Source organism: Ambystoma mexicanum, chromosome 10 (genome assembly GCF_040938575.1).
Source record: "Ambystoma mexicanum isolate Mex_15411 chromosome 10, UKY_AmexF1_1, whole genome shotgun sequence".
Classification (NCBI taxonomy): domain Eukaryota; kingdom Metazoa; phylum Chordata; class Amphibia; order Caudata; family Ambystomatidae; genus Ambystoma; species Ambystoma mexicanum.
This window is the reverse complement of record NC_090932.1, coordinates 98,010,697-98,029,669: the sequence shown is the minus strand read 5'-3', so window position 1 is coordinate 98,029,669 and position 18,973 is coordinate 98,010,697. Positions and strand designations below refer to the sequence as shown.

Below are 18,973 nucleotides of genomic sequence, written 5' to 3'. Positions count from 1 at the left end.
CACTTCTTAGTGCATTGAGGGAAATGGCATATAAGGGCCCTTAGTGCACACATTGGGTGTCCCCTCTGTGCAATCACTCTCCACTCTCTTCTCTTAGCTCTTGCTTTCTAACGCAATCGCTTTCGCCAAATTTCTCACGTTACTCTCCCAGGTGTCGGCTTCTCTCACATCTCCTTCCTAATACACTCTCTCGCTCACCAGGTTTCTCCTTTCTCACCCTCCCTCTTTGACGCCCCCCCCCCGCCCTCTCTCTCTTATTCTCATTTGTGTCTGCCAGCAGGTTTGTAAACGAATCCTTTTCATGCTAATTGGGGATGGGGTCTTGCTTGTGGTTGACGGAGCCCTATTGAGTCGAACTCACCTGATACTCCTTGACTGGCTACTCATGACACATTAAAGACTTCCGAGTAATCTACCTGGCGATTCTCTCCCCTACCCACCGCCCCCTGCTCTCATCATCCAACACGTAAAATTATCGTTGCCTACATACTTAGTAATTTATTTCAAAGTTCCAAACATCTCTGCAAGTTAATGTTGGCAGACGCACATTAGTAATCTACATAGTATAAAAGACTTCAGTATGACACAGTAAACAGGAATATTTTCACAACATATACTGCTTATGCTGCATGTGTGAAAATACTAACTTGCAAACATGTTAACAATTACCGAGTCCCATGTATTTACTGTATTTTTGCGTACAAGGTTAAATGCAGTTAACAACTGTGGACTCCAAACCATTGGCTTTGCCTATGTTTATTGTGTGCAGTTGATGCTAAAAAATGGCATCTTCTCATAGGTCAGTAACTTTAAAGACGGTAACTTTTTGTTTGAATTTTCACGTGGGAGTCATTTTCCTACTATCTAGAGTATAACGCCTTGGTTATATTTTCAGGTGCCTAGTCGGCTATGAAAAGTTTCTTCCCTTCAATTCTCCACATGTACACAGCCCACCATTTCTTCCTCGCTAAGAGTCATTTCTTCCTCGCCAAGAGTCCCTTATCACTCACCATTGGCTAGTAGCAATTGAAAATAGGAAGCCATGTTTAAACGCAACATTTACTTGTGGGGTGATCTGTTACTTTGCCCTTGTAAAGCTTTAAATTATCATTGGACCACCCTACTCTCTTCTTCACTCGCTCTGACCATGGCATCCAGAGCAAAACTCTTGACTGGATTTTATCCTACCTTTCCATTCATTCCTGGTTCACGGATATCTCTGACCTGACCACTCTCCTTGTTTTTCCCTCAAAGATCCGTCCTCTGCCCCATAGTCTTCGCCCTCTGCACTTCCTCCCTTGGACAACTCCTATCCTCCTTCTGGGTTCTCCCTGCACCTCTTTTCAGATGCAAACCGATATTCTGCTTCCATACTCTAACTCCTGTCCCCTCTGCATGCCTCACTAGCTACTGCTGGACGGCATTTCAATGTGTGATGCCTTAACTAAGACAAAAGTAATTCACACTCCTGTTTCTTCTCTCACCTATCATTTCTCCCTCTTGCCCCCCACCATCGCCTTTGCTATTCTCCCCTAAGGCTGGCAACCTTAGGGTCCTTTTTGACAGTGACCTGACTTCCATCACTTCATTAGTACCACTTCTACAGTGGCTACGATTAACCTGCGCAAGATTAGAAAAATCGTACCTCATTTACCGAGCAATCTACAAAAAAACGCGTACAAACGGATCCACCTGGACTATTGAGCCAGTATTTGAGCCTCCCACTCCCACATATTTGCCTTCTTCCCACTGAGTAAATGCTCAATTTCGCCACCCACAATCATGACCATTTTCACTGCTTTATTTCCCATTTCACCACCTCTGCGCTGGCTGTCACGCTATGAGCAACTGGACACTATTGAAATGTTTTTCACTTGTGTACAATTATTGCCTAAGCCCCACCGGGATCACACAATCTCTCCCACTGCTCTCTGCCATGCACCCTTCGTTCTACCGCATACGCAATATCCCTGTTCCCAGAACCCGTTCCTGAGCATCCTCCTGCTTTTCCTCCTTCTCCCTCCCCCTCCGCCACGCACCGCCTCAACTCCCTAACCCATTGTCAAAATCTCCACTACCATCCACTGCTTTAAATCCACTCTCCAGTGTCTCCTCATGAGTGGCAAAGGGGAAACCCGTAACTTGCAACAAAATTTCTCCCACCTTACTGAAGTCCCCCGATTGTTCCATGTGTGCATGTATTGGCTTATCACAATTTCATGACATTACAATATTAAGTTATAGAGAAACATTTAATATCTAGAAAAGACAACTGTAGTTTTAGCACTAGGTGCTCTTCCTTTTTATACTCCTTTTTTTTTTTTTTTTTTTTTTTTTTAGGACTGCTCCTGATTTTTGTGCTGTTAAGAGCTCAGTTTCCTGGATAATTCGCTAGGTTAGGAACTATAAATGTGATCCTGATCCAGCGTGCCTCCATAATTCGTGGTGTTTGATGCGAGGGATTGCACCACATGTAGACCCTGTGCCCTGAATGTGGTACTAAGTACCTTTTTGTAGACCATAAACCTTGCTCACTATGACTGAGAAGTAGCATGCATCACACTGCTTTTTAATAACACAAACTGCAGTGGTGACAAATGCCCTTGTGTGTATTCAATCAATTCGATCACTAGAGCTAGGAAGCCGTAGGAACAGTCCTAGCCCCACTGTATCGAAAACCTCTTTTGTCTGAACAGCGTCCTGATACTAACGAAGCCTATCGGTTTAGAGGGTTTAATCTAGGAACTGGGGCACAAGTCGCAATCTTAAAGTGGGTGCAAAAAGAGCCTATCAAGTCTTGCTTCCAGGCATATCTTGAGGTGGAGCAGTATTTCAGTTTACCAGTATTGGCATCCTCCTTGAATCACTAAACAGATCAGAAGTCCTATCTTTTTTAAAAATATAGTTTCTGTCCCGTGCAGGGCTGTAATAATCTCAACAGGAACAAGAAGATATCAAAGACAGAATGTGGTCTTTGGCAGCTGGAATAATGGACACCGCAAAAGTTCTGCCATCTTTAAACGATGGTATCTCCATAGCTTGACAAAAAAGGCACCCACCATCTCGAATGGGATGAAAGTGATTGTGCCTGAATCCAATATCCCAAATTCCTGACTACAGTTGCTAGTAGAACAACAGACATGAACCGTAATTCTGTGTAACATGTAGTACACATGATGGTTGGCACAATAGATCCTAAACATGTAACCAGGTTTTAGATGGCTCATGTGTGTCATCAATTCAACGCTCGGCTATCTGTATCATCTATACATTATACGATTTCCCAAATCAGAAAAAACCAAAGTGTGTAACCCAGATTAACACAACTTTTAAATTGTTTATTGGGCAGTGCATGGATGTTTCTCAATTTCAATGAACCTGGGATAGAAGTTGCTGCCGTTCCAACTGGTAATTATGACCACATCTGGGCTTGGAGGCAGAGCATCTATTCTTGTGATTTATCTTTTTCTCCGCCATCTTTTTCTACATTTGCAGAAATTCATTTTCTTGCAATACTAACTCCCCTTCTTTTCTCCTTGTACATTGGGCAATGCAGCTCAACGTCGCTCACCAAATGCTTGTGCTATTTAGTAACATCTCGGGTGTTTGACCGTTTACCTTAGTTATGATCTGAACCTGCTTCAGGGTAGCTCTGGCAGTCCTCAATCCTAACGTGCAGCACCCACATGTGTTCCAGTGATGGGTGCACTATGCACATCTGAAAATGCACCGAAACCCTTTTCTTTTTTTGAAAGTTGACCTTTTTTGATATTTGCCATTTTCCGTTTCGTACCATGTGTCTATGGAATCTCAGTAATGTCTTCTTAAACCCTGAATACTCTGGTTTGGAAAAAATACCCACTGCCCGTCAGCATCCCTTATTTCTGTAACCTTTCTGCATTTGGGTTTCATGTCTAACTGTTGGATTGTTGCTTAAGTTTACGAACTAGTGCGCCATGAGCCTTTACATCTTCCACACCGCATCTCTAATCTATTATTATTTATTTATTTTTTTTTTGCAGAGTTTCCACAACATCCAGAAGAAGGCATTGCCCTGAAGTCTCTCTGTGAGATATCTAATGGGGGATGTGAGGAGAACCACATAGACACGTAACAATTTGGAATGGAGGGGCATTAAGTAGGCAGAACAACCTCCCAAAATAGCTTTATGGAAGGTTGACATTCTACGGAGCTACAAAACCTACTGGACTCTGCTGCTGTGAATGTATAGAGCTTTTGATATTGACCTACAGCCTTTTGCATTTAATGTGAACATTTCATCTTGTGCATTTACAATGGAACCTATTGGAAGAACGGCCATTGATTGTAATTGGTACTAGAAACGGAAGAATGTGCCTTTTTCTACAGTGGACAATTTTACCTGTTGGAATGTGATGTAACTGGATCTACTGGAACCTCGGGTTATCTGCTGGACTTCAATCTAATCCCAAAAGGACTGCGCCATTCGACCTGCCTCTAGTTCTGTTTATCCAGAAAATACGAATTCCAGACACACCAAAGTAGAAAACTGGTGACCAATTGGGTTTGGTGAATTCATAGTAGCAATGCTACCTGACAATCCACTTCTCAGTTTACACTGTTTACTTGGGATTGCAGTCCAGCTGTACACGTTTGTGTATAGTATTGCACTTCATTTGAAGGAGAGATTACCGGACAAAGTCTGCGAGATTGCTGCCCCTTTTGTACACCAGCCCCCGTCTGTGGGAAGGGGATAGTTTTCTAAGTTGTACATTGCTTCTGAGAGATGTTGGCTGCCTTTGGTACCATCAACCTGGATATTACGAAAGCAATTGCTTAGTCTTTGAATGGATCTTGTGCTTTGTGAGGGAATGGGTAGCCTTTTCGAATTGAAATTTAAAGGCAGAGTGGACAACACGCCTTTTTATTACATGGCTTTCTAGAACACCTGCTTTCCCTTTGCTGCCCTTGTATGTATGTGTTCAATTAGTCGGAGTATGGTTTTAATTCTAGTATGTCTGGTGCCCCAGATCTTGGTCCAGAATGCTAGGCCTTCTCTGGCGCTCCTCGTTGCATCCATGGAGCTGTTCAAAACAAATCCTACTTTGTGGTTATTGAATATTTCCCTCTGGCTTGACCACTATCCGTCAATGCATTTCTTTTCTGGAATAAATTGTGGACTTGAAATTAATTTGTGAATAACACATTTCTATGCTTGCTGGAAGTGCCATATTGAAATGACCACCTCTCTTTCGAGAACTGACTTCAAGGGGCCTGTTAAATAATTTAGAAGCGAAGGTAGTAGCCATTCCAACTATACACCACACAAAACACTTGCTCGTGCATTACAGGGTGTGTTTCTGATAGAAAAAAGCATCTTGTTATATGCTAATTATTTAACTCAATGATGCAAATTCTATTTTTTTAATTGAACTGAACTAGTAACCTGACATGCATGTTATGTATTTATATAGAGGTGAATCTAGCAAGGAAGCAGTGGAGCAGTTTTTACTTACTTGCAGGAGTTTGCAGGTAAGGTGCAGAGGCCACTGTGGAATGACTACGTCTGTGGAATTAACTTGTCAGAAACACCATCTTGTTTCTTGCTGTGACTGGCACTTGGAATACACCTAGGTAGGAGTCCAGAGACATTCTTGTTTACAGAACAGAAATAAGTTCTTAAATAGGTGACCATGTTCAAACTAGCACATGCCCCTCTAATGCCACTGTACAAATTTTATAACTTCTTAGATTGTAGAAAGGATTTTAGTCGAGGTGTTTTTGTTGCACTGCACGTGATTTGCTTTAGAAACTGGTGGACTGGCGTCTTAATTGGGTTTATAATCTGTGTTTTGGGACCATGTCACTGGATCAGAATATCTACAACACACCCCGCATGGCTGCAAGGCAAACAAGAAATGGGTACATGTTTTACATTTCCTGAAAATGCTTGTTTTGCCATAACCTCATCTCGCTGGCCTCTCCTCTGGTACCGCTGATGCGGCCGGTGGTGAACTAAGAGCCTCCTCTTTTTCTTCTCTCATGAGGGAGCATGGCATCTGGTGACTGAGGAGACCAACTCCTAGGACAGATCGACGTGAGTTTTCCAAGGTTACTCCTCTGTTACATGTAATGGGATAAGCCTACAGCTGTGTTGCGAAGGAATAGTGGGGAAAGCAGACCAGAAGGAGCTGAGGTACAGGGGCCAGTAGCAGGGAAGTGTGCGTGGTTGATGAGAGGGAGACAATGTAAATATATTTTTTTGTGGATTGTTTTAAAGCAACCACGCATAATATTAATTTATCTTGCAACCAAATAAACACTTGCCAATTAGAAACATCCCTTTCCTTATACTTTTTACCAACACACAACCCTGCAATTACAGTAAGTACATTTAAATTTAGCAATAAAAATATTCTAAACGACTGGTTGCACCATAGGCAGAGCGTTTTTAGCAGTGGTCCAGTTGCTTAACTTCTTTAAAAGATTGGACGCAGAAATTGTACTCGACAGTCAATAGGGCAATTGATCTATAACAAACAGCAAGCATCTTCAAGATTTCCCTTTTTAGAGTAGGATTCTTAGAGAGTCAGTCCATGGAGTAGGAACGGGTGACTTATCAAAGAATTGTCTAAGCAATGTTTCTGATATCAGCCCACTTGGAGGGGAATTCGTTCATTAACAGGCCGATCTCTAGCCCATTAACAGGCCGATCTCTAGCCCAGAGGAGGCTAGAATTATTATTTACCACCATGATAATAATAATAATAATTATTTCACATTTTATATAGCGCTACTAACCCTCGGGTATCTGAGCGCTGCTTATTACACACGTGTGGTGCTCATTTATCGACCTCGGAAGGATGAAAGGCTGAGTTTGGCCCTGCCGGAATTCAAACCTGCGTTAGCAAGCTCTGCACAGATGTCAAAGCGAGATGTCCCTGTGTGAGAAGGAACCTTTCCAATTTGGCAAAGTATTGGGTCATATTAGATCTCCTGAATGGACGGGGCCAGCAAAATGCTTATTTCTATAACTTACCCATTGAACATTTTCTGGCGGGGGTTGGAGTCCTCACGGGATTTGAAATCCAGGCTCAAGCTTTTACTTTCCATTTAGCGTATTTAACTTTTTTAAACTAAATATATGACCATTTATCATGACATTGTTTTTTATTTTTCTCTTTTCATTCAGGCCAGAGGCTGACATCAAATTGTGGACTTATTGAGATCTCTCCTTGCTTTTTGCATTTCTTTGTTCTAACTATGCATAAATCGGATCTTTTGTCACGGTTCTCCATCATATAGATTTGCATCCTATGCGATAAAAGGCAAAGCTTTCTTCCCATTGCCTTAGTGTCAAAAATACATTTGGTGTGGTGAGGCCCTCCCGCTCGTCTAAAGAATCTAGGAACATACACTGATGTATATTAATGTTATCTCACATGGCTTTTAAGGTTTTGATCACAGACCATTTGGATGCAATTCTTTGCTACTGCAATTTGAACTTCACCCACATGTCGCTTTCTAGACCCAAAAGCAGGTAATGGAAATGAAAGAGGGATTGCTTGCCTCGTTCTTCAAAATCTGAAGTTTCACCACATCTTAATATGAAGAAATGGCAAAGACTCTGGTGAGCGAGAAGAGAGCGACCAGAGAAGTGGCTGCCGAAGCATCCACACAGAACTCTCAAACACTGTAGAAGATTGAGGTGGGGGCGGAGGGGCGCGTATTGTGAAGCCCCTTCATCTACCCTAAAGGTAAAGCTTGTGCATTCTAAAAGATGCCCCAATATTAAATAGAGCTTTATTTAAGGAAGCTAACAAAAACGTACTATATACAGATCCAATTGAAAAGGTTGATAATTCAAAGGCCTTTATCAGGCTGGGTAGTTTTTTTGTTATACCTGGATTTACATAATCAATCTGTTGAACTTTGCAACAACAATTTATTTTGTTTGTTAATAAGCCTTTGATCCAATCTTCCTCCTGCTCCTGTGATATTCTTTTGTTATTTCTTGTTCTTTACTTTTATTGACCCCTTCCATGTTTTTCTTTCCAGTGCATGAGCGCTTTAATGCCCATTTAGTATAACAATGCCAGCTCAGCTGTACTCCTAAAAAGACCTCTGTTCTTAACTTTTAAGTAAGATTGGACATCTATGTCTTTGACATGGTTCCTTCTTTTCTGCCTTGAAACTTGTACTCGTTTCCTCTGCTTATTTAAAAAAAAATGAGCTGTTCTGAACTAAGCAACTTCAATATTATTAGTTTACCCTTACGAAAGGATATCATTTGAAGACTGTTGCCCACAACTGCAAAAGTAATATTGAGCACAATCTACTCGGACCCTTCCAATCAGGGTTCTAGCAAAGCCTGAGACCCACCTCCTTTCCATCTTAACTGCACGGATGGGCACTGGGATTGAAGGGGTGGGTGGGGGCTCGTCATCATTTTAATCATTAGTCTGAAAGTAGTACTAGGTTGTTGCGGTGGGGTCGGTCCTCCATGATTTCGCCCACCCCTTGCTGGACCGCTGTGGGGTGGCCTGAAGAGTCCATCGCATCACTGATGCTGCTCCACGGAGCTGCTGGGTGACCTTCGATCTGCAAGGTCTCAATCTATCAGCATGCCAAATCGGTCACTTTTTTTATCATAGTGTGTCCAGTGAGGCAAACTTCCATAGCCAGGGGAGTGGTCTTAGTGCTTGAGGCTTGGCCGTTTAAAGGCTGTCTCAAATTTGTGATTCCCTCAAAATTCTTTAATTCCCCTTTTCCCCACCACACTACCCTCCTTCAAGGGGGACAATTGCTTATGGCTCTTCGAGCCAATGTATTCTCCTGTTGCTTTCCACTCTTTGCAAAAACTATCATCCCATGTTGCTTCGGTGTTTTTTTTTTTTTTTCTTTCTCTTGAATCCAAATTTCTTTCCACGCTCTGCTCAAATAAAACCACAAAAATTGACTATATCAGCTTTCCCTCCTATGGCCTATTCATCCATTTCTTCCTGATGCCCTCCTTCAGAACTTTTGTGCTTTCCCTTGTTTTATCGTATATTGATAGAAGCAATGTCCTGCTGATTGCAGTTTCCCAATCTACACTTCCACTTGAGCCCTTTTTGCATACTGGTGCCAGACTGATTACTCTTGCTTTGAGTTATATGTATTTTAAAAGAGCTCCACTTCTTTCCTTGGATAGCCCACATTACATTTAACATTTTCTATGTGGGCTTTTCGGATATAGGTTGTTAGACCCTCTTCCCCCCCCCCCCAAGAAAAACCTTCCCTACTGCCGATTTGACTTGATTTCTTTTTTGTCCTAATGCAGGTGGAGACCCCTGCCCTGACTACTCCCCCCCCCCCCCCCCCTTTACCTCAAACCCATTCCCTTACCCCATCCCACAACTATCTTTTTTAATTAAAATCTACCAATTGACCTACCGAATTCAACCAAAAAGATGTGGTCAAATCGGAGTAGGTCAAGTTGGCATTAGGTTAACTATGCCAATACCGGTTTTTAGGCCTTGTTCCTGTCCCAACTCGTTCACTTGGCTGAAACGTTGCCCCCTCTTTGAGCTCTGCATGTTACATAGTGTCTGCCCCCCCACCACGTCCCATTTAAACATTGCATATGATGAGCCATGGCATCCAAACCGGCCAGCTCTGCTGCTTCGTCTCTGGAATTCTGTGTGTCTCCCTTCGGAATGTTGGGAAACACTTGGCTTTTAAAGGATCTTTTGAGTACTGTTGTACTTTGGTATCTCTTTCCCAATGCCCTGTTTTGATTTAATCTGTTATTACTGTTGATTCTTTAGTTGTATTTCTGTACTTTGTACTGCGCTCTGAAAGTCGTCTGGCAAGATTTGCCCTTAATTAATGACTTTTAATAAACTACTGCGCACAGGGAATCGGCAATGCGAGGAAAGCCTGTCGTTCTGCAGGAGAGCCAGTTAACGCTGAAAGGTCCATTCACTAATCCTCTTGGTAGAGAAGCAAGAGGCAGACTATAGGTGTATCGCGCTCCGAAACACTTGTGTATGAGCGCAATACAAATATACAAATAAAATATCAATAAGTCTCTGGTAAACGGTCCTAAAAAAAAAAAAAATCTGCAGAGGGCCAAAAGAGTGGGGGAGTAGGGGGGTCCATAGAAGAAGGGCGGTGAAGTAGCTGAATACCGGGATCACTTTAAGCTGAGAGATGGAGCTGTGGGTTTCTAGTTTCAGGCTAAAGCAAAGAAGACAACCAATATAGTGCTGTGCTCTTGGAAATTGTCTCGGCTCCTAAGGTCTCTTTGAAGGTTATTGCAGACTTGAATGGTACATTCTTGAGTCCCAAAGTGTACAATGAAAGGGAGATTGCACAGAAGAATACAATAAAAATTACACCTGCCTTGGAGCAGGGATTCTTGATTCTCTTAAAGACAAGGAGGCGAGCATTATGCTTACTCTTATTTATTTCTACCCTTCAGCAGTTTTAAATCTTCAAACGTTTCTTTTCAATAAACAACATGATTTGTTTATTGGCATTTACAAGTTGCATATCAAACCAGTGATAAAACATACAAAAGAACAGTAACCCACTCACCCCCAGAGCCCCCATCCCTCCAACCTCCACAACCCCCCCTTGACACGCCATTTCATCGTACTTCCTTGTTGTGCTCATGTCCATATACCTGAGGAACGTCCCGTCCTCTACAGTATGTCCAATATTTTCAAATTCTGAGGACACCATTGTAACATGTAATCACCTCTCAGGTATTCAATTACCAACCCCCCAATCTGATGTAAAATTGTGCCTGCCCCCCCCTTGTAATCCATTTGTAACCCACTCCATTGCCAAAATTCCCCACACTTTATGCAGCCATTCTATAATCGAAGGTGGGGATTTCTGCTTCCACTTTTTTGCTATTACTAGCCAAGCGGCTATTACCAATACCATAAATGCTTTACGTTGAGTTTTCAAAGGGAACTGTTTTTCCGGATCAAACATTACACATATCCATTCCCTTGGAGTACACCCTATAAAGGCCTGCACCATCAACTGTACCACTATTTCATCCAAAAAATATCTTCGACTTGGGGCAATCCCACCAAATGTGCCTCCAATCTTCCCTCCCCGCACACCCACTCCAGCATTCCTGTGCCGTATTGGCAAACATACTGTGAAGCATTTTCGTAGTGTAATGCTATTACACCGATATTCTAATCTAGACCATGCTTCCCTTAATTGGATGGACCTCGACATCTTAGGTATATTAACCCAAAGATTCCCCCAAAACGGTTCTGGAATCTCCTCCTCCAGGGTTCTTTCCCATCTCTGCATATAAGCCACTTAATTACTGGCTGCAAGTCTAAGATAGAATACAGTTTAGGCGCCAATTGTTAATCTCCTTTATGAGTGGTGATAAAAAAAGTTCAAAGGGCGTTGAGGCCCTCAGATCGGCTTCTTTTAGATCGGGCTGTAAAATGGCATAGTTGATAGTGTTTCATTCTGTCCCTTTCTGTCAGCCCTATACACTGTTTACAGTCTTCAAAAGTTCTTACTTCCCCTTCTATTATCACATCACCTTCTTCATTGCATTTCTTTTCCTTCCATTGCTTAAATGAACCCTGTAGCATCCCTGGGGAATGTTTAAATGGTGGGGTAAATTGGGACAAGCGCGCAGAAGGATGTCCTTGCCTCCGTAAAATGATCCCATACTTTGCATGTTACTGATGGTACCCTACTCAGGATAGATCCCGAAGCGCTACTCTTATCTGTCCAACCACAGCAATCTCCCACCCGCCCCCAGGGGAATCCCTGCTACCGCCCTATCAATTTTACCCATGATTTCGTCATTTCTCCCGGCAGCCATTCCCTTATCACCCGCAGTTGAGCAGCTTCATAGTATCTGGAAATGTTTGGGAGTCCCAATCCTCCTCTCTGTTAGGATGCCATCATTGTTTCCAGGGCAACCCTCTGGTGTTTATTTTGCCAAATAAATTGTGATATTAATCTATTGATAGTCTTAAAAAAATGATGGCGGTACCATACCAGGAGCAGTTGGAAGTAATATTGGAAGTCTGGGTAGTGTAACCATTTTTATTGGTGCTATCCTTCCCAACAACAAAATGCGAGAAACGGTCCATTTAGCAAAGTCTGCTTTTATTCTACTTATTAATAATGGATAATTGGCTGCATACAGCGTTGTTATGGAATCAGTGATTTGTATAGCCTATGGATTCCCCTGCCCTCATAAAAGGCAAACCGCGTGCCTGTTCCTGGGCTTCAGTCAACCCTATCCCCACTACCTCTGATTTTGACAGATTTATTCTAAGCCCAGCTACTTTCTCCATCTTTGCTAATTCCTCAATTAAAGCCGGAATAGATTTCAGCGGGTCGGTCGGGGACATCATCAGCAAAAGCCGTTATTTTATATTCTTCAGCCTTGAACTGTATGCCCCTTTTATATTATATTTTGATTGTTTCTAATAGTTACTAATAGACTTTCTAAAAATATAGCATATACAAATAGCATATACAAGTGGGGATAGCGGTCATCCCTCTTGGAATTCGAATGTGTTCTGATGGGTGGGAATTGATAGATCGGATCGAGGGATTCACATGGTTAGCTTGTATCATTCGAGTAAAGCCAGAGCCAAAACCGATATGCTGCAACATGCAAAATAGGAACCTCCATTCGACCCTGTCTAAAGCTTTCTCTGCATCGAGCGATAATCAATAGCGCAGGGATCTGTTGGATGTTAGTTTTTTCTATTAAATATGCCAGTTTCCTGTCTCCAGTTTGTCTTCCTTGGATAAAGCCTGATTGATCCATGGCAATTATGTCGGCAGAATAGGGGAGACCCTGGCTGCCAAAATGCTGTTCTAGATCTTAACATCTAGATTTAAAAGAGCTATGGGATGGTATGACCCACACGCCGTTGGATCTTTATTGGTTTCACAAATACTACCACTTTTACTTCCACCATTGGCGGAGGGGGGTCATCACCGGCCCTTTCCTTCTGATTGAATTAAAAAGACATGCGAGTTTAGGACTCAGCTGGTTGCAAAATCTCTGGTAAAAACTCACTGTGAAGCCTTCTGGGCCTGGGGCTTTATTTGTGGGTGGTAATTTAATTATAGCCTCTACTACCTCCACCGTAATGTGTTCCTCAAGTCTATGCCTTTCCTGTTCGGTTATTTTCTGCAGTGAGAGGCTACTGAAATGTTGGTCCACTGCCCCAGACCTATAAAGAGCCCCATTGAACTCTTGAAATGCATGCAATATAGATTCTGAATCCGACGCGACTGTGCCATCCGCTCATTTGATGCCCCTACTTATACGTTTAGCAGAAACCATTCTAATCTGTCTAGCCAACAGCCTACCTGCCTTATTGGCACTTGTATAGTATCGCTGTCTAATATTAGACAGGGCCCTTTCTGCATGTTGCGTCCGGAGAATTTCCAACTGTGTTTTTAATCCTTTCAATTTCATAGACGCCCATTTGTTCTTACCCTCCGCCAACTCTCGTTGAACCTCCTTCAATTGGGACTCTAATTCCATTTCCAATGCCGCCCTTAATTTTCTCTTTTGTGCTTGGAGCACTATAATCTTCCCCTCGGATAACCGCTTTAAATTCTTCCCAGACCCCTTCTGCTGTCATCCCTTCGCCTTCATTGTGCAAACAATATTCATCTATCTTGCTACCCACCAATGCCACAGAGACTGTTGTGAATAGTACGTCCCGGGGGCATGTCCATGCCCATAACTGTTTCTCAACCCTTGCAATTCAACGATCTGGGCATGATCTGAGACCGATACAGCCTCTAGATTCACCTTATTCACTTCCTCCAGCAGGGATGCCGCTATCCACACATAATCTAATCTAATGATTTGATGTACAGGCGAAAAACAAGTATAACCACTTCTTTGATCGCCAAACATCTACGAGGGATAAATATGCAAATGTCTCCGTTAAGGCCTTCAATGGGGTACACCCACCATGTCTATATTTGAATTCTAAGCCATATTAAAATGTCCCGTAAGGACTATTTTTTTCCCCCCTCTGCAAATCTTTCTAGTTTTGATAACGTTGCCCTTAAGAATGGCTCCTGTCCCAAAATTGGTATGATATACGCCCCAAAAGGTCATCCTGGCATGTCCCAAATGAACCAGGAGAAACTGATATCTGCCATGCTGGTCGACCTCTGTTTGCTCAACTTTTGCATAAAGGGCTTTTTTTTAAGACCTACTGGCACCCCCACCGTCTTCCCTGGGGCATTGGCTTGGCAAACCTGCGAGTATTGCTGAAAGCGAGGTATTGACCTATCCCCTTTTCTTATGTGGATCTCCTGCAGCATTATAATGACTTTATGGAGCTGTCTAATTTGCCCCTGAACTATCTTGCGCTTCACCAGGGAATTCATTCCCCTTACATTATGCGAGTAAATTGTTATGCCCATCTCCTATCACCAAAAGAACCAAAAAATTACCTTTTGTTAACGTCTGTGGCCACTGTTAAATCCTCCTTATTTCTAGACCATCGGTCAAGTCACACCCCCCTCCCACCCTTGCCCACCTCTCCTCCCCAACCCCCCTAACTTCAACAAACCAATCCCTTCCCTACTGTACCCACCCCTCCACATCCAACTTTCCTCCCCCTCTCCTTTCACGTTATGAACCAGAGTTCCTGTGAAAACCCCCAGATACCTCCCTGAGACTCTGATTCTGAAACCATCCCAGGAATACTCCTATTGAGGGCAATATAACCTCCTCCCCGCCCAATTAATTCCATATTGCCGTCACCTCACCCCTCCCTCTGACGGGCTGATGCGTAAACAAATGAGTTCTCATATTGCCACATTACCCCTTCTCTTCCGCCCCTTTTTTATTTCTTTTTTTTTTAAAGCATCTAACATTCCAAGGACCTACAAATAAGCCACAGGGCCACCAAACACATCTCTCGGTCTAGTGCCTCGGCCAGATCTTCTCGGACCCACCCTGTGTACCCTTTCCATCCCCACGTCTTCAGGTGCCACATCGGTGAGTAGATTCCAGAAGCATTGCTGAATCGTTGTTCTTAGATCCATGTCCTTTATGTCCTCCGTTAGGCCCTTCACTCGGATGTTCGACCTCCAGTAATGATTTTCCTGGTCTTTCCAAATTGTGGGTTTGCTCTTACCATTTGGTCTAGAAGCTCGCTGTTTTGATCCACTTCTGCCGTCACTTCCCCCGTTCAGTTATATCTACCCTGGCTCCAATTTCAGTGATCTTTCTTAACTTCTGACACTGAGCCCTGTATGTCGTCTTTCATTTTGTCTACCTGAGCCTGGAAAGTATTCACCATCCTCTCTTCCATTACTCTTAAACATTTTGATTTGTTTGGAATCCTTTTCACCTACTGTCTGCGGTGCTGCTTCCCCTCACCCCCCCCCCCATCCCTCTCCCACCGCGCCCCGGGGATGTCTCCTGTGCGAGACCTCCAGCAACGTTCCAACTGACCCCCTTGAGTTATGGTGGGCCTTTATTTTTAAGAGGTTTTGTCCAATCATATTTGGGGGTTGGAGGGTAATAAATGTATCTGGGAGTGTTTAAAATTGTTGCAAAAAGTATATAAACTGCCAAATGATTTATTGTTGAGACTTTGATTCGGTCCCAGAGCTTTTGTACAATAAACCAGCTTTATGTACAACTGTGTACTCTCTTCTTAAGTGTTGGGCCTGTCTTGGGTTAAGTGATTAAAGGTCCACCCCTACGATTATCAAAGATCCATAACTGGGTTAGAAATCAGACACATGCACACAGCCAGCTCAAGAGAGGCAGAAAAATATGCTGCTTAACCTGCCTGAGGTCAGCAAATTAATGTATAGAGTGAGAGTCCCCGCGTGGTGCAAGCCTTAAGGAGAAAGCCTGACATGGCTTGTGCACTGGATTCTAAAGCAAAACATACTGCAGAGACATAAATCGGGCGTTCATGATGAACGTTCAATTGTAAAGTCCAGCATTCATTTAAAAAGGCATGAGCCAGGACGGGCGGGCGAGCCATTTCCCGCACAAACCTACCAGCAGATCACAAGGTCTAAAAGAAGCAATGACACTCCTGCTTGACCCTAACATGGTGAGCACACAAACTAAACCAGTAGACAACTCCCGTTACCTGCAGTTAAGGAGAGGACGGTTTGCTCAGGAGGGTGGAGTATACTGGGTGAGATCCAGGCAGGGCTATGGAAAACCAGGAAGGAATATGCCATCCTATGAGAGCCCTTATTGCCCCAAGCACCATATTACCCACAGTATAAAAGGCAAAAGAGAAACATTCCAATCTTACCAATCCAGGTAGGGTGAAGGATTGCCTATCAGAGTTATGCGAGGCAGGTCAGCTAAAGAAAACCCCCTTGGAGTGAGGGGTAAAGAAGCACCTACCCATACCAGACTCCTGAGGACATGAGGGGTTCAACAACAACTGGTGGCTATATACTCTCCAAGGAGGGCCCCATTGGCCAGGTACGGATAATGAACTATGACCAGGGTTCGGGGGAACCGACCCCGACATTATGAAAGAAGGGTCCAGAAATGCTTTTTTTCTTTGTTACATTGTTGGATAGTATAATGATGGGAACTACCAGGACCCAGAAATAATAAAACTGGACCTGGACCTTTGGCCTCAGGACCAGATGCCCTTTTGGAAAAGGGGATTCAGTGTTTGTTTTGACCCACCATTATAGCTTGTATGATTCTGGAAATGTTGTGAGGCCGACAGTCATAGACCCTGCCAATCTGCAATCCAAGCAAATCCAGCAGGGTCAGTGGAATAGATCTTAAACCAGTTGCTCCTTCTAGTTCTACAGGCTTTTTGTAGCTAAGCAGGTTTTTCCGGATTCTGCTTTAGCAATCTGTCTGGGGTTGCATAGTGGGCCACTTTGGACTTGTATGCAGTTTTATCTCGTGAATGTGTTGAAGGCTTGTCGCCTTTTGACAGTACACTTTAACATGATTAATATTTGGGGGTTCTATTCCAATCGAGATTAATTTGTGCCAATTTGTAAAAAGTGGTATAGGCTCTCCCAATGACCTACACCTATGTCATTAATTGATTAATAATCAAAAGTGAATGCCAAGATATTTTTTGTATCAACTTGAGGATTGGGTTGCAAAGCATGATGTCGTAGATGTGCATTTTGGCTTTAGGAAAGGTCTCCAGACAGTTCATCAGTCTTCGTTTTTATTTAAGTTTTTAAGCAAGTTTGTTCATCTCCAACGAAGGGCACTTTATATTGTTTTCATTGATGTTAGAATTGCTTTCGACAGTGCGGACTGTGCCATTGTGATGCAGATGGGTTATTCTTAGGAGCTTTTGGTACTAATTAAAAGATTGTATAGTTGGACCTTGTGCGTTATGATGCAGCCAAAGGGGCGAAACTACCAAACCATTTCAGATTAGGGTTGGCATTAGACATGGATGTGTGTTAGCTACGCTACTGTTCTTTTCTGTACTTTAATGACATCACAAGAATTTAGAATTTGGATGTTGACGCACCATCTATCAACCAAAGGAAAATTGATATTCTTTTGATTATTCGGGAATTGCGTTTAATAGAAATGGTGCATGGGGGCCTCTGATAGAGAAGAGCCGATTGGTGATAAGTAGGTGCTCGGGGGGCCGCTGCTCCTCGAAGAACATCTTTGGGAGAAGAGCTGCATTAATTATTCTGGATATTTAAAGAGCCCAAGTAGTCTCTGCAGGCCTTAGTGGAAGTGAAATATTGGGTTATGCCCAGTAAAAACCTATTGAAACCATCAAAGAGTACATTTGTTGAAAGAATTTCGGGGCTTCCAACGAGTACCCGAATGATGCATTATTTCTGGAAGCAGGCCTATAGATTTGCAAGAACGTAAAAGGCATGTATGATACTAGCCCAGATTACATCAAACATTGGGAACTTAATTTGAATAAGGAGGCAAACTGGGATGTTATTAATTCCACTGGAGGCCACTCAATGAAATTGATTAAATGTTTCTTTTAGTGTATTTGGTTCGCCCATCTTGCAACCAAGCCTTTTAAAACCATGAACCAAATGATGGTCGCCATCACGGCAGCCCCGGATTCCTGGCAAATCTAAACCACATCCTCCTACACCCCATCCCCTCCTTTGGGACAGGACCAAAGCACTTTTTGGTCAAAAAGCATCAAAAATGTTTGTCCTTTTATTTTTATACGGGGCTCCCACACGTGGCCGTAACCCCGCCCTCATGAGCTCTGTCCCGGGCATCACCCTTCAGTCCTTTTGTCAGTGCGGTCGGGCCGGACGCACTAGCATCTCTGGGAATTTTGTATTTATTCCCTTTGTCCTTCCTTCCTGCTCCAGTTCCACGGTCATCTTGTCCTCCGTCTATGCTGGAGCATCTGGGATTCGTGTCCTGCTTATCCTGCGAACGCCGCTTAGCGAGGGCGTGTCCCCACACTTTGCCTGGAGTGTCTAGGCCCAGAACACCGTTGGGACTCGTGCTTTTATTGCGACTGCCTTTCTGTTTGGGCACTCCAGCGTCGTCTTGTCTGGTGGGAAGAGGTGTTTCAACGCGTTACTCCACCACATTTGCAGCTCTTCATCGAGGAGTTCAAGAAACGCCTTGTGAGTTATTTCCGTTTTAGAGTGGCCTGGCCAGGGTACACCTTCCCGGGGTCTTCCAGGATCAGGAGAGGCTGAAGTAGCTCTTCTACCAGGGCTATCCCTGAGGTGTCCTGCAAGGGGCCTAATATGCGCACCAGAGCTTCCTCTGAGGTTCCCAGCAGTGGGCCTGCCAAAACCAGACATTCTTCCGAGGTTCCCCATTTGGGGGCTATCGTTGGGCCCAGTTCTTCTGTGGCTCTGAGTACCGGGGTTCACCCTGAGGTCTCCTTTTCTGGGGCTTTCCACACGAGTCTTGGCTCAAGGCCCCTCTTGAGGGAGCTAAACATCCCATCCTGAGGGCCCCCTTCTTGGGGCTAAATCAAATACCGGCCGAATTGAGGGATCC

At 43.5% G+C, this 18,973-nt stretch overlaps 1 protein-coding gene across 1 annotated transcript in view; it reads left to right on the top strand.

Moving 5' to 3' along the window:
• Positions 1-5,170, top strand: part of C10H2orf72 (chromosome 10 C2orf72 homolog) — a 40,143-nt gene extending 34,973 nt beyond the window's left edge. Inside the window, exon 3 of the mRNA XM_069617569.1 lies at positions 4,023-5,170. Coding sequence (XP_069473670.1) covers positions 4,023-4,114 — 92 coding nt within the window. The 3' untranslated portion in view covers positions 4,115-5,170. The remainder of the gene's footprint in view (positions 1-4,022) is intronic.
• The last annotated feature ends 13,803 nt before the right edge of the window (positions 5,171-18,973 follow it).